Genomic DNA, 14,663 nt, shown 5'->3' with positions numbered 1-14,663 from the left:
ATTTTGCACTTTCAAATTAGCCATTGTTTTCTTGCACCAGATGTAGAAGAACATTAACATTTGTAATATATTTTTAACTAACCTGTAGACTGAAAGACACCTGGGTTACAAAGGCAATAGCGTGAAGCAAAAGCTTCCATCATACGATCAATTTTCTGAGCCTCTCCTGGGAGTCTGAAGCTCCACAGAAACTGCCTACAGAAAAGAAGAATCACTGTTAGACTCACTCCAATATTTATATATTAAGCATCTACTGCTAATGATCAGAAACAAAAGACAGCAATGTGTATATAAAATGTCCTAGAAATATGTTCTCAGTTTCTCAATAAACAGGTCAGGAGCTATCATAAAGCAACATGCACAGATGGCTAACCCAGTAATTCAGCCAGCAACACTGCATGCTATCAGGCAAGGTAATATGGCAGTTCATTTTCTGAGACTCTCTTTTCTCAAGACTAGTAAACAATTTTCTGTATGCATCCCATTTTGCCATGAGAATACTACGGAGGAAAAAAAAAAAAACAGTTCCATCCTCCCTGGGATTCCTGTCTACTAAAAGCAATAAGCATTCAGCTAGACTTTACTTACAATGTAAAAAGAAATAGGAGATAAAATATTTCTGGGAGGGGAGAGAAGGAAGGAGTACAGCAACACTTAGTATCTTTAAGTGAATTCATCAAACATTTAAAAAGAACAACAAGAGGAACACCAGTGCTTCGAGAGAAGTGCTGCCTGTCCAGTGCAAGTTCACCCCACAAAGATCAGACCCACATCTCAAGAAGAAAGACTCACAATATCATCTCAGTGATTTTGTAACGTATGCAGGAGATCAGCATGAACTGAAATAGAGTTTTTATTTTCCTAACTTACTATTCCTATATTTAGGTACACTGGAATGCATACAGGACAGAAGTGTTCACAAATTCACTTTTGGCAAATGATGGAACTAAAAAGTTCCAGTTAACTGAATCACTTGTTCTTTTCTTTTTTAGCAAAACAATCATCTAAACTAAAACAGGACCTACACCAGCAAAGTTACATGCTCTGCCATGCAAAACAAATTCTGTATTCCCTGTACAGTGGGTGCCAATATAATAACAACTTGCTCCTGTTCTTGTAAGTTTCCATTTCAGGACTTCATATCAAAGTGTCGCAGGCCATCCTTAGCTTGTTTAGCTCTATATACTGTCTTTTACTCACCTCGTACAAGGTTCCAACCCAGATCATCAATTTTGTAAGCTACCAAAATACAAACATTTAATAGTAGCAGCTGCTAAGGTAGAATAAAATCAAGCCTAAAGTTAAATTGAGTAAAAGAGATAGGGATATGAAGCCTTGCAGATAATCTGCATCAGCCAGAGCCTCAGCTTACGCCTCAGGCAGCTCAGGTTGACATCACCACATCACTCAACCATAGCAAAGCTGTTCTGACTCCACATCACAAGGTGCTGCAGCAGAGACAAAGCTCATATGAACACTTCAATTTATCTGCTGTCAGGGCGGAGTTATTTGAGGCAATGAGACTGGCAGAAGTATCTATTTCACCTTTATTTCCTAGATTAATTGTGGCTTTCCACAAGAGACATTGTGTGCTTCACAAGGTAACTCTATGCTACCATCTCAGAGAAATCAAGTTTACACACCAGGAAGGAAAAAAAAAGAAAAAAAGGAAAAAAAAAATTACACTTTTTTTTTCACATGACAGTTGGGAAAATATGAATTAAGTAGGAAGAAATTACTTGTTCCAAAGTCTACCTCTGTGCAATTGCACATAATCACTAATTCTGTCCAGCAGGGCTCTCCCACCCACCCACAGGAACAAGTGGAAGAAAAGGAGAAAGAAGAGGGTAGCAAAGGAAATGATTTGTTTGGCTGGGCCTTTGTTTTTAACCCATCTCTGTGCTAAGATATAAAACTGGTCTTCAAATGTTCACATTTGGCAGGCACACCAAAAAGTCACAGGTACAAACAATGGGAAGTGCTAAAACAGAACCACCCCTGCTAACTTGCCCAGTGAAGTACAGAGTCACGCTGAGGTTTACATCAGCTTTCCGACAAGTAGATCAACACAGTGACTCCTGTGAACATGCAGTTCAATAAAGGAAGAAAACCAGAAAGAATTTACTCACCGTAAGGCTTGTACAAGATTGAGATCAGCAAACTCATGGAGTTCAACAAAAGCCTGAAGAACTTTAATATTAAATTCATCTCTATGAAAGAGAAAAATGGAAATAAACAACTACAGTTCTGAACTTCAAAGCCTTCTTAGTTACCTCTATTTTTTTCTTATAGAATAAGCAAACAAACAGATGATCACAGTGATCACATCAAACCACCAGAAATTGTTATCACATTCAGTTGAGGTGTATTTTAATTGCTAGTGTTTTGCCCGTTTCTGCTAGCATTAAAAACCTAAGTTATCAGGAGCCAGTACACTTGAATAGATTTTATCACTGCTTTTTTAAATGCCCTGAAAGTGGCCTGACTTTCTGTGCTCCATATTTGTTATTATTGCACCTACTTCATAGGGGAAGGTATCTGATAAATCTATTTAGTACAATAATCTTTTGCACAAATTGTGTCATGAACACTTAAAACAACAATTAAGGTAGGATTAATTTCTTGAGCCATACAACATAGGAAAAATAAGCTATACTTCAACTGATTATAAGAACAGCTTTTTAAAAGAACTACTTAATACAAAAATGGTTACAAAGGAAGTTTACTAAAAGCTTCTGACTACTAAAAGCTTTTGACCTGGCTTGCCCTCAGCTATCTTTGACATCTTATGCAAACCATGAGCCCAAGTTTGCTTTGTTTAATGCAAGGTTATCTGAATGCAAAACTTATATTTAAAGGTTGGTGAACACAAAATGATTTGAATGCAGATAGAATTTAGTCTACACCACCTCTGCTGAGGTCTGTAATCCTCAGGGTGTGCTTTAAATACATAATCAAGGCAGAATGTTGCATATCAGCCTCCACCCAAAAATAGAAAGGTGTGCATTCACCAAGAATTATCTGTTGCATTACTGACCAAATGCTCGTAGCTAATCTGTAACAGTCACACGCAAATACTTGAAAGCAAACCATTCATTAAGATGTTTCCAGACTGTTCACAGAACCACAGAGCAGCTCCATCAAGCAAAAAGAAGCAATTCTCATCAAATTCAGTAAAACACAATTTAGCTGCATACAACTTTGCAGAGCAGTGAAGTAAACTCATATGAAGTGCAACTGAACAGAGTGCTCAGTAGGGTCGCTGTGTTATTTTAAGCCAAAGATTTACCTTGCCTACATGTACATAAAGCTGCACTAATTCAGAACAAGTATCAGCCTTACACTCTAATTTGTGCTCTTTTTGGTTCTAATGTAGACTGGATTAACAGTCATACTTGTGCTTGGTGCAGCTCCAACATCACAAACCTAATATCACAAAAAGTCCTTTTGCCAATTCTCCTCAGATTTTATCACTGACTTAACAGATTTATTTAAAAAAATTAAATTTGCTATTCAGGACAAATCATTACAATTTCGCATATTTAAATAATGAAAAATTGAGAAGATGGATACTGAAATAATAATATATTTTTGAATTTTATATGTGAACAGTGACACGACCATTCTACAGCACGGCAGTGGGACTGGTCATATTGGTCATACTGGTGAGATTTTTCTGCGTGAGCAAACAGATTCCAGGCTTGGGAGCAGAAAACTGTAAGTATTTCAGAAGGTAGAACATAACTCTGGAAAATGTATACAGACTGCTTTATGCAAGCTGTGTTACAATTTGGTAGATGTTAATACACAAGTAATTGCACAACACTACTCAAATATTCAACATCCTAACGCTTTCATATGAAATTGTTGAAAGTTCTACATACTTGGTCCACAAACTGCACAGAAAACATGTTTGAAATATATGTATTACAGTGCAAACTTCCATTAAGCTTGTTGATGTCAGGAGGAAATAGTGCACAAACTATGCAGCTGATGCTGTAAAGAGATTACAGATGTCTCACAGGGGATCTGCCAGAACACATCACTACAGGAGCAGATCCTACATGAGTCAGCTTTTAAGCCTCCCTAACTGGCATTAAAACCAGAACATGTTCAAGCACGCAGATGCGTGTACTCCAACCTACCTGCCACTTCTATCTCTTGTTGCTCCCTTTCCCAAAATCCATTCCTAAGTTGCACCTCAATGGAAGCAATTTGCATTTTATTGCATTTTGCATGTTTATTGCACTAGAACTGATGCAGCTGCTCTTTGAGATGCGTCCTTACTAATGGGAAGTCTGCGTGCAGAGATGACGCTAAAATCTGCTTACAACCACTGTCCCAGGAATGATCAATTTTAATAACTAATTTCTTCACTATCAATTATTATCAATTGTAAATCACGTCTTGTCTGGGCACGGCATAAAGAATTACTGAAACAGTTGTAATACAACTCTCCACCATTCCAAAACCATATGGTTTTAAATTCTGCTATATTGCCAAATTTAAGGATATTTTCTCAAAATGGTAAGTTACAATGAATTAAATATTATTCAACAATATATCCATCTAAAAGGAACAACAACTAGGCAGAGAAAAAAAAAAACATCTAACAGGTTAGTATTAGTTCCCTCTGCAGCTTTTCTGGATCTCTGAGAAGTAGCTATTTCATGCAGCTTCTGAAGGGGAAGGTAACTACTAAAACTGGGAACAAGAACAAAGTGTCAGTGTTAATTATTTTACCTTTCACCGAGGTAATCGCCAATTACCGTTTTATTTAATCCTTCTCCTTTGTAAAGGAACTGTGCAATGTCTTCTGCAGTGTTCTGCAGGAGGTCATTTTCTATCAGAAACTGTATTCCCTAGGAAAAGCAATTTTAGAGGAAAAGGAATATTATGTTTTCTTCCACAAGTAATACTGCTCATAACGTTTGGCATCAGTATAGTGCCACAGACATACACACAGCATGTAAGAGTTACACTGGTAGTTGTTTTTACTTATCTATTTTACATGAAATAGTAAGCAAATGAATTTTTTTCCCAATCAGATAAGCAATGTTTTGTACTGGTTGGCAGATAAAAATGGGAACACATTTTTAAGGCTAGAAGTACCAGGTGGCAGTTTGAATTCCTTAAGTACAGAAATATCAAATATTGTCTGAACAGGTTAACGTGCAAGTTGGCCTGCTCAGTACATAGCATAAATGTCTGAAGATAACCTATAAATCATATAACAAAGAGGAATGCAGGAATAACTTAATCACCACCATGACACAAAATAAAGCATTTGCAAACTGCAACCCAGTACATCAAGCCACTACTTGCAGGAGAAGTTATGGCTGAAACCAGTTTAAAGACTGTATGCTGACACTGGGAATTGGTTGACTGCAAATGGTGCTTGAACTGAACAACTCACAAGGGGCTGCCCACGAAACCACTCCGGCCTCTATTGCAGAGCTTCTACCAAAGCCAGGAGGAACCTTACCCCAACCTCAGTGGGCACCTGATCAAGCCCCTGGATTCCTATGCTTCTGTAAATTACTGGGCTCAGAACTTGCCCGCTCCGGGGATGCCCAGGGAGCAAAGCAGGAAATAAAGGAGTCTATGGGTTATTTGAAGATTGCATAAAGGCTGGAAATGATGTCATTCCACCACTCCATAGATCATGAACAGACATATCTTTAAATACATATATAATTTATTTTAAGTGTCAAGACTTCGTTTTCTTTGTTAAATCAGGTCAGAAAATTGACTTATTTTTGGTCAGGCAGATAACAATTTGATTATAAAAAACCAAAGTCTTAAATGCAGCTCTATCCTAAAAATTTAATCATCTGAAACGTAGTTTGATCACATGCTGGTAGTCTGACAACTTAGTGCTTTTATCAGTCACTTCAGAACAGATGTGATTTCATTGCAAAGAAAATAACATTTTTATCTTAAAGCAGTAATAGCTGAGATTTCCCCAGAACAGATCACCTCAAGCATACCTGATACTTAACATTTGTACAAAAAATTCACCTGACTGAAACATACCGCTTTTTTTCTCCATACCAAGTAATACAAAAAGTTTCTCAGATCTGTCAACCAAGAAAGAACCCTCCTTCTAACAACCATCACAAACTGCAGTTGCAGATTGCCTTGCTCAACACCCAGACCGCACTGTTCACGTTTAATGCAGACAGACTGCCCAGAATAATTTTTTTTGAAGTGAAAACAGGTTATTGAAAAATGGAAATCACTGGAAACATGGAAAACAAATGTCTCTGCAGAGAAACAGGCATCAGAGCATGCTGCAAAAATCAATGCGTTTTAGGAAGGTTTTTTTGCTTTTTCTTTTTTTAATTCTTCAGATCTTTAAAGAAGCAGAAATCAGATAGACAGGAAAGGAAAGGAATGTCTGGGACAACAACTCCAGCGTCTGGAATAAACTGTAAAATAGGTCAGCCAAACACTCGTCAGCTCCTCCACTATCTTTTGTCTCCATGTAACTGCTCTTTATGAAGGCTGATATAAGACAGAAGGCAGCCGTGCCAGTTTGACCTCCCCACACAAAGTCACGGTCACACAAGAATTTGTTATTCTCTACAGATGTCGAATAGTTTCTAGGTTTGTTTGTTTTGTAAACGCCTGTGCAATTAAACCTTTGAATTTCGGTTTTTACAGCAATTTACTGACTAATTCTGCAGTTCTTTAAACCTTGTTTTTGTCGTAGTGAATCCATTTCCTGGGCCCACCTCGGACAGCAGTGACACCCACTGCTGGGAATGCGAAGCACAGCTTCACGTCCCCTGCACAGGGATTCCCGACTTGCTTTTTTGTTTTGATCGTTGCTTTTGTTTTTCCCAACCTTGACCATTACGGCCCTTTACCTAATGTAACCTAACTGCACTCAACACAGCTATTTTCAATGACAATTTTCAGGTCAGGGGACAGTCGCTCTACATTTGGGTTACCCCATTAGGAAATGTAAAACTCTTCAATTAAAAATGTTTAAAGAAATCAGCTCAGTGTGTTCCTGCAAATATGAAAACACTACATCTCCATCATTGGATTTTTAAGAAAAAAAAAATGCTTTGAGGATTCAGTGCACGTATTGTTGCTCTGCTTCTTTCACATTCCCAACCACGGAGACCACCTCCCCTCCCGCTATGAAGGAGAAGCATTGTTGTCACAAGGACCAGAAGTTCATTCTCTCATCCAGCATTAAAAGGACATACATCTCAGCTGCACGTCATTTAAAGTTGCAGCTCCTACCAGAGAGACAATCCAGCTTTGGAGCTGCCAGCTACTGCAGGCCACCACTGATTTATAGACATTTTTAAGGAATTACTACTCAAAGTCTGTTTACCACATTTATATTACGTTACAGTAGTAACGTGGCCACAGCATCTATTTACAGAAATAACTTTATCCAATGAAAACAGTAGCAAAAATAGTTAACACTGGAATGAAAGCAGCTTGCATCATTGTGAGATTTTGCCACAAACTTCTAGGAAGCAAAAGAGATAGAGGAAAATAGCAGCCAGATATCAGGGATATTCTGCCCTCAACAGAGCTGAATTTAACACAGACATCAAAACAGAGAAGAAAAAGAACAGATACGGTCACTAGCTTTGGAAGAGTTCTGTATCAAAACATGCTTGAGTGTTTTTGGTAAACCGAAACAGCCAGAAGAACAGCAGCCATTGCTGTACTTGAACATTACAGAAAAGCCATCAAATCATAACTGACTTCAATACAATTTGAAAGAAAAACAAAGCTTAAACAATTTCAAGAAAGATGTCAAAGAAGATTCTTCACAAATAAAGAAGTTTCTACCTGCAGGTGTCTGTACAAGCAATATAGGTAGCATATGTGTTACACAAGCCACAAATATATCCATGTTCACATACAACTTTTTCATAAACGGAATTTAGATATGCAAATCTATATATATGAGAATAACTAAGAAGCAAGTTAAAAGCATTTTGAAAGAATCAGATGGCACTTGTATAGAAATATATAAAATCTATTACTTCACTAGTAACCAAATATCTAAATACTTTTAGAATTGTTGGACATGTCAGCATAGAACACTCTCTATTGGGTACAAATAATCTGACAGCCACTTCAATCAATAGTTGGCATATTTTATTGTTGATAAATATCTTCTATTATGTATATATTTTTAAAAAAAAAAGTTTGCTTAAGTGAAAAAAGCACACAACTGGCAAATGACTAAACGCTTCTACATTAACTCCCTGCTCAGTGTGTTAAAAGGATATACAGATAAGGGCCGACAATTTATATAATCTGAAATGTTTGAAATGTTTTAAGAAAACAGACTGCATTCGCCATAGATCATCTCAGAAGCAGAAGCTTGATTCCAGACTAGCAAAATAATAGTACTAACTCTACCTTCTTAGGGTCCATGTTGAATTTCTTCCTGCCCATGGCTATTTGCTTATTTCTTTGTGTAGTTTTGCTACACGTGGAGAAAGGGAAAATAAAAAAAAAGCAATTATCAATTATTCTTCGACAACAGAACAATTGCTAGATGAGCTTATTTTAATTTGCATTTTGACTACTTCAAATTTTCTATCAGAAAAAAAACTGGGACATTCACTTTTTGTAAGGGGGAAAAGTAGGTTACTATTTACTGTTACTTCAAGTTACTGAAGCTTCAGTGAACTATTCAGTATTAGTTGGACAGTTTCAAATATTGCATTCTCTTCAAGGTATTCTCCACCTAAACAAATGACAAACCTGAATGGCTTAAAGTCAAACTTCTAACTCTTTACAACAGACTGAATAAAGGTGATCAAAGGTTTGTTTAGCATAACACCCACTTTTATTTTCTGTTCCTGGAATAGCTGTTTCAAGGTATTAATGAATCACATCCGTACGCTGGCACACTTACCTTTCTTCCACACTAGTCAGATTATCAATTTCTGTCATAACCTCAGCTATTTCAAATTTTAATCTCTGCCAAAAGAAAAAAGTAAATTAAGTTAATCCACATTAAAACTCATTTTGAAATGATCAGTTAGGTTTTATTTTCGTAAGTATTTACGAATCATCTGAAGAACAGTGATGAATCTCACAACTGACTGGTACACACATGAATCTCAACTCCACGCGTGTGCTCCCATCAAGACCAAATGTCAGTACCAACTTCAACACATTCATTTACCCACATTCTTCTCTCACTCTTATCCTGGATACAAATCTACTGCTTCTTAAGTCCTTGATTGCACAAATCAAATGTGTACACATGGATGTAATGCATTACATAAATCCAAAAGTTACCATTTTTAAAAGCACATAAATGAATTGTAAACCTGCTTGATAATTAGTAAGATTTAGTTTTGGCCATTTACGTACTTTTAAAAACATTACATATGGTTCATACCTAGAGAGAGTGAAAAGCTGCAGTTTACTGTCATCTAATCTACTGAGGTAGTCTCCTAAGGAATTCTATAGATAAAGCAGTTACCTCAATATCATCAATCAGTTCTTTTTTCCTGCGACGAATATTTAGAAGTTCTTCTCTTTCTTCTATGGAGAGGTCATCAGGCACTGGAATAGAGCAACACACACAATCTTTCAGCCTTTGCAAACACCTTGTGGCAGAGAACTGAATAAACTTGATTAAGAAAAGCACGTTTTTATTACACTTTTTTTTTTTCTAGCTGGGATTATTTTGGGGAGCAGAGGTGGGAACGCATCCAAATTCCTTGAAATTCTACTTTATAAAATCATAAGTAAGGTCATCAAATGAATGGCTAAGGACAGAATCGGTCTTTTAAAAGGAAATCAGACAACTTAAGGGAACTTGTTATCATATAACAGGTGGTAAGATTTGGCTCTACAGCTTAATTGCCAAAATCAAGTCTGGTATTGTTGCAATTATTTTAGTAACAGATCACAATTCTTCAGTTAAATAAATTATTCCTTATGACATTTTCCAGAGGGAAAAGCCAAAGAAAAGTCAAAGCTGTGTAACGCTTACTACAAGATGTGCATCTTGGTGCTGACTTCAGAAATCATATTTGTTACCCATACTTATCAGATGAAGGTAAGCAGAATAGTACTAATATCCGTAACAGCAATTACTTTCCATCACCCGGATATACATTTTTATTTTTTTTGAAATAAATATGCAGTCAGTCACTGAACACAGCCTATCACAAAGTTCTGGTTTTGTGTAATACCACTTAAATGAGCCTGAAGTATTTAAATCAACTTTATGCATCTCCTTGGCTACACAACAAATGTGTTACCCTGCTGATAAGGAATCCTTGCTCCTAAAGGTGCACATGTTCTGCACACAGCTATGGCTGTCACTCACTCCAGAAGCAGCCCCCTTCCCTTATAGTTTCTGACAACTAACAAACCAAAAGTTATTTGCACAAAACCTCTGCTTTGCTTGAGCAGGTTTTCCCCAGCAAGAAACTTATTTGGTCATGGATTATACTCCCTTGTGCAGCAGGAGCACATCAACCACAACATTCAGCTCCTTTGCAATGGTCCTGTAGTAACAGTTTTAATGCTACTTACTTTCTTGGAGGTAGCCCCTTAATTACAGAACCGTTTTTCCCTCTAGTTCAAATGGAACATCAAAAATAATTATTAAGATACTTAAATGGTTCTGTATCAACAGCAACATGCAACAGTGCAGTCATATGAGAAGGTTAAAGCTGTTTCTTTGTCATATGTGCTCTTAGTAGACACAATACAAGGATCACAAGCAAAGATTCAGTTTGACAGGAGTTTTTTCAGACACTTGAAGCATAGTCTCTACTCATATCTTAAAAATGAAATGCACTGATTACTTTTTGGACATCCAGTGGTTAAGCTCCTTTCATTTTAGGATGTGAATCATAATATAAAATCCAAATGGCTACAGGCCTCACTAGACATGAAGTAATTATACCAAGTGATTTCATTTAGCTCGTCCAGATACAGACATGATTAAATTACTTTCAGTTTAGGAAATGGCAGTCTTCTGTTGAAAGAATACCAGACTTCAGTATGTCTACCTGCTTTTTCCCTTCATCAGATCCAAAGTCCACCCATTCCTAAAATTTCTTTCCATGCCAATACTGGTAGATCCTTTCCACATCAAACTTTACAAATCCACACGATGCCTATATAAGGCATCACATCTTTGTCTCATGTGCACACCAGAGTATTTTAAGCCACCAAAACTCAGGAGATTCTCTGACTATATGCACACTACATACACATACCACAGATATTCCAGTTAGTTAACTGAGGTCTGAAAACAACAAAATCAATAACATAATCAATCACTCTCTTTGCTGGTAAGTATGCTCAAGTACCGTTAAAGCAGTTTCGCAGTATTAGATCAGTAGATGAAATTAGATTAGGTTTTGTAGTATTGGTATTACCAAGAGTCTTCCACTGTTAAACTTCTTGCCACAGCAAATGTTTTGATAAATCTCACCTTCACTGGTAACTAGCAATACTAATTAGAACGCAACTGAAAAATAATCTTCAACCATCAAATAGTTAGAATCCATAGACAGTGCTTGATTTCTCTTTGAGTCACAAAGCCATTGCATTAGCTGCTCTCACAATCTCCTCTCAGAGCCTAACAGCAGTGAGTGCTGCTGCAGCTTCTTTCCCCTCAAGGTACCATGCAGCGAAAGCCTGTAGGTGTGGAACATCTGCAACAAGTGCAATTTGTGGAAGCTCTCTGGGCTCCGGCTAACCAATGAAGAAAAACAGAACACCCTGGTCCTGTTCCTATAGCACTGTGAGGCTGCCTCCTGTGTTTTTCATTTCCTCTGATCACAGCAGCAACAGAGAGACAGCCCTCTATCTCTCTAACGATGCTGTTAGATAAAAAGGAAACAAACTGAATGGAGTCACACTGTCTTTTGCATTAGGATATAATATCAAGCACCTATCTGCCAGATGCAAGACAAAGTAAAAATCTGCTGGAAAATTCTAAGTGCACATAGAAGACACCACTTCGAACTCCACGTTACTGGAACTTCTTTAAGTATCGGTGTTAATATCAGAGACAAAAGACTCCGATATCCTTTGATAAGGATAAAAATAAAACAGGCCAGAGCTGAGTGAGGATTACCGTACTGCTCAGGTTCCAGCCACTACTGGTACAGTCAATATTTTACATCCACTCCTGTCAGCAGCAGAGAAGGGATGATTTAATTGTTGGGATCTTTCTCGAACTGCACAGTCCTATCATCTTTATAAATTGGCAGGTGGGGATCCATAGGATAACCTGAGTTTGAAGGAACCTACGACAACCATTCTGTGCAACTCCAGGCTCCACCCAGGACCATCCAAAATCCAAATCCTATGACTGAGAGCAGTGTGCAAACGCTTCTTGAGGCTGTGCCTGCTGCCCTCTGGTGCAGCACCTTCCCCTGACCCCAACCCAACCCTCCCCTAACACAGCTCCATGCTGTTCCCTCAGGCCCTGTCGCTGTCCCCAGAGAGCAGAGCTCAGCACTGCCCTCCACTCCCAGTGAGAAGCTGTAGTGCTTCTGAACATCAGAAATATTTCTTTATAAATTGTAAAGATCGTGTTTAGCAGTGATTGAGTTCTTACGTCCATCTTGAATGTAATTTGAGCCTTGAGCGCCGCTAGCAATGGAATGTGGTGTTCCTTTCCACAGGGCACAAGAGTCAGGGTTCAGCAGTCCCCAGCACAGTTCCCTTGGGCCCTGTCACTGTCCCCAGAGAGCAGAGCTCAGCACTTCCCTCCACTCCATGTGAGGAGCTGCAGGCCTGCAGTCAGAATGGTGTCCAAAACACCAAATCAGGGAACTGCTGTAGTCAAGTCAAGGCAAAATATAAACAGGGACAAGTTGTTTATTTTAGAAGGAGTTTGGATAGAAAAAAAGGGAGGTACCATGGCACCTGGCAGGGCTTTGGGAAGACCAGGCGCAGGCCAGGGGGACTGCTGGGAAACACCACCACCAACACCATGGTACCCCAAGTGGGCACACAGAGACTGGGGCTGGTTGGAATTCTCTTCAATACATTCAGAGAGTGCTTTGGGTTGGAAACAACCTCAGAGATCATCTCGTTCCAAGCACCCTGCCGCGGGTAGGAACACCTCCCACTGGGCCAGGCCGCTCCATGCCTCACCACCCCCAGAGGAAAGAAGTTCATCCAAATACCCAATCTGTATCTACTCTCTTTTATTTTAAACTCATAGCCCTTGTCCTATCACTTTCTCCCTGTCCCCCTCTAGCCTCCTTGGGCTGAACAGGCTTCCCAGGGAGACAGCACCAAACCAGATGTTTCAGTATCACAAAATAACGGTGTGTGACATCACCCAGCGATGGACTGTGACCTCATGGCTGCCTGCTGCATATACCGGGGCACAGCAGAATCTGGCCCAGCCGAGCGTGTATCTGGTTCCCAGCTGAGCGTGTTTGCGAGGCTTGGAGACCTAGCGAGGCATTCTTGGGTTTTGCTGTGGGGCTCCGGGAGCTGTGCTCAGTGCCCATCCCCGCAGCATCGCCTGCATTACCCCAGCCCTGCCTGGCTCAGGCAGCCAGGCCCCAGGCAGCGCGCTTGAGGCAGCAGAGGTGAGGGGTGCAGGGACAGGGCCCTGGGGTGGCTGTGGGGTGGTGCTGGGGTCATGGAGCTGCCAGGGCTGCAGCAGCAGCCTGGCCCTGTGCTGGTGGGGAGCACAAGCCAGGACAGCCATGAGGTGTGGAGGGCTGCTGTTAAAGGACCAGGACGCTGCTGCTGCCCGCCCCAGGACAGCCACTGACCGCGGCCTTCCCTTCTTGCAGCGCGCAGCACTCACCGCAGCGAGGGGAAAGCTCTCCATCTCCAGCTCCCCCAGCCTGCTGCAGCGTGGAGGACGTGGCCATGGAAGAGGTGTGCTCCTGTTCCATCTGCCGCGACGTGACACCAGACTGCTACGTGGTTCCCTGTGAGCACACGTTCTGCCTCCGCTGCATCCTGCAGTGGACATTGCAGAAATTCACCTGCCCGCTCTGCAGGAGCGTTATGAGTGCCATCCACTTCTCCGTGCGGGCAGACGGCTCTCTGCCATGCGTCATCACGCTGCCCTCAGAGTATGAAGCAGAGAGCCACCAGAGAGCCTCCCTGTGGGGCACGGCCACCTCACGCCCTGTTCCATCGGGCAGCCCCACAGTTCCCGCTGAAGAACTCCCGGGCACTTCCCACACTGATCCTGGGAGTCTTGGTGCCCATCCCACCACTCACATCCCCAGGGAGATGGAGGAGCCCCATGGGCAGCCAGAGCAGGAGGCAGCAGCAGGACCTTCTGCCCAGGGCTGCAGCCGCAGCCCCACCACTGCTGACCGGGACAGGGACCGCTCAGCCCGGGGGTCCCGGCGCCCCAGGAAGAGGAGGGCCCGCAGCGCACGGGGCACTTCGCAGCCCTGCAAGAGGCCACCCCCAAAGCACCATTAGCAGGGACTGCATCAAGCTTTGTTAATAAGTATAAAACAAATGGAAAAATACACAGCTATTGCCCTGCCAGTGTCAGCTGCACTCAGATCTCAGAGCAGAACCTTGGGTGCTGCTAGCAATGGAGCATGGTGTTCCTTTCCACAGGGCACAAGAGTCAGGTTTCAGCAGTCCCCAACACAGTTCCCTCGGGCCCTGTCGCTGTGCCCAGAGAGCAGAGCTCAGCACTTCCC

General features: G+C 40.7%; 1 protein-coding gene across 4 annotated transcripts in view; it reads right to left on the bottom strand.

Annotated features, from left to right (window-relative positions):
• Window positions 1–14,663, bottom strand: part of CYTH3 (cytohesin 3) — a 48,329-nt gene that overhangs the window by 10,874 nt on the left and 22,792 nt on the right. For 3 of the 4 annotated variants that reach the window (XM_021411231.1, XM_021411230.1, XM_021411232.1), the window contains exons 2-7: window positions 9,479–9,561; window positions 8,903–8,967; window positions 8,401–8,467; window positions 4,744–4,862; window positions 2,130–2,210; window positions 83–195 (exon numbers count right to left, since the gene is read on the bottom strand). In XM_021411231.1, the coding sequence (XP_021266906.1) occupies window positions 83–195; window positions 2,130–2,210; window positions 4,744–4,862; window positions 8,401–8,467; window positions 8,903–8,967; window positions 9,479–9,561 (528 nt within the window). Of the gene's footprint in view, window positions 1–82; window positions 196–2,129; window positions 2,211–4,743; window positions 4,863–8,400; window positions 8,468–8,902; window positions 8,968–9,478; window positions 9,562–13,798; window positions 14,302–14,663 lie in introns of those variants that run through there. The other variant, XM_021411229.1, reaches the window with a different exon arrangement.

This window comes from Numida meleagris, chromosome 13, assembly GCF_002078875.1.
Source record: "Numida meleagris isolate 19003 breed g44 Domestic line chromosome 13, NumMel1.0, whole genome shotgun sequence".
Taxonomy (NCBI): Eukaryota; Metazoa; Chordata; class Aves; order Galliformes; family Numididae; genus Numida; species Numida meleagris.
Note: the sequence above shows the minus strand (reverse complement) of the source record. Positions and strands in the feature narration are given on the sequence as shown.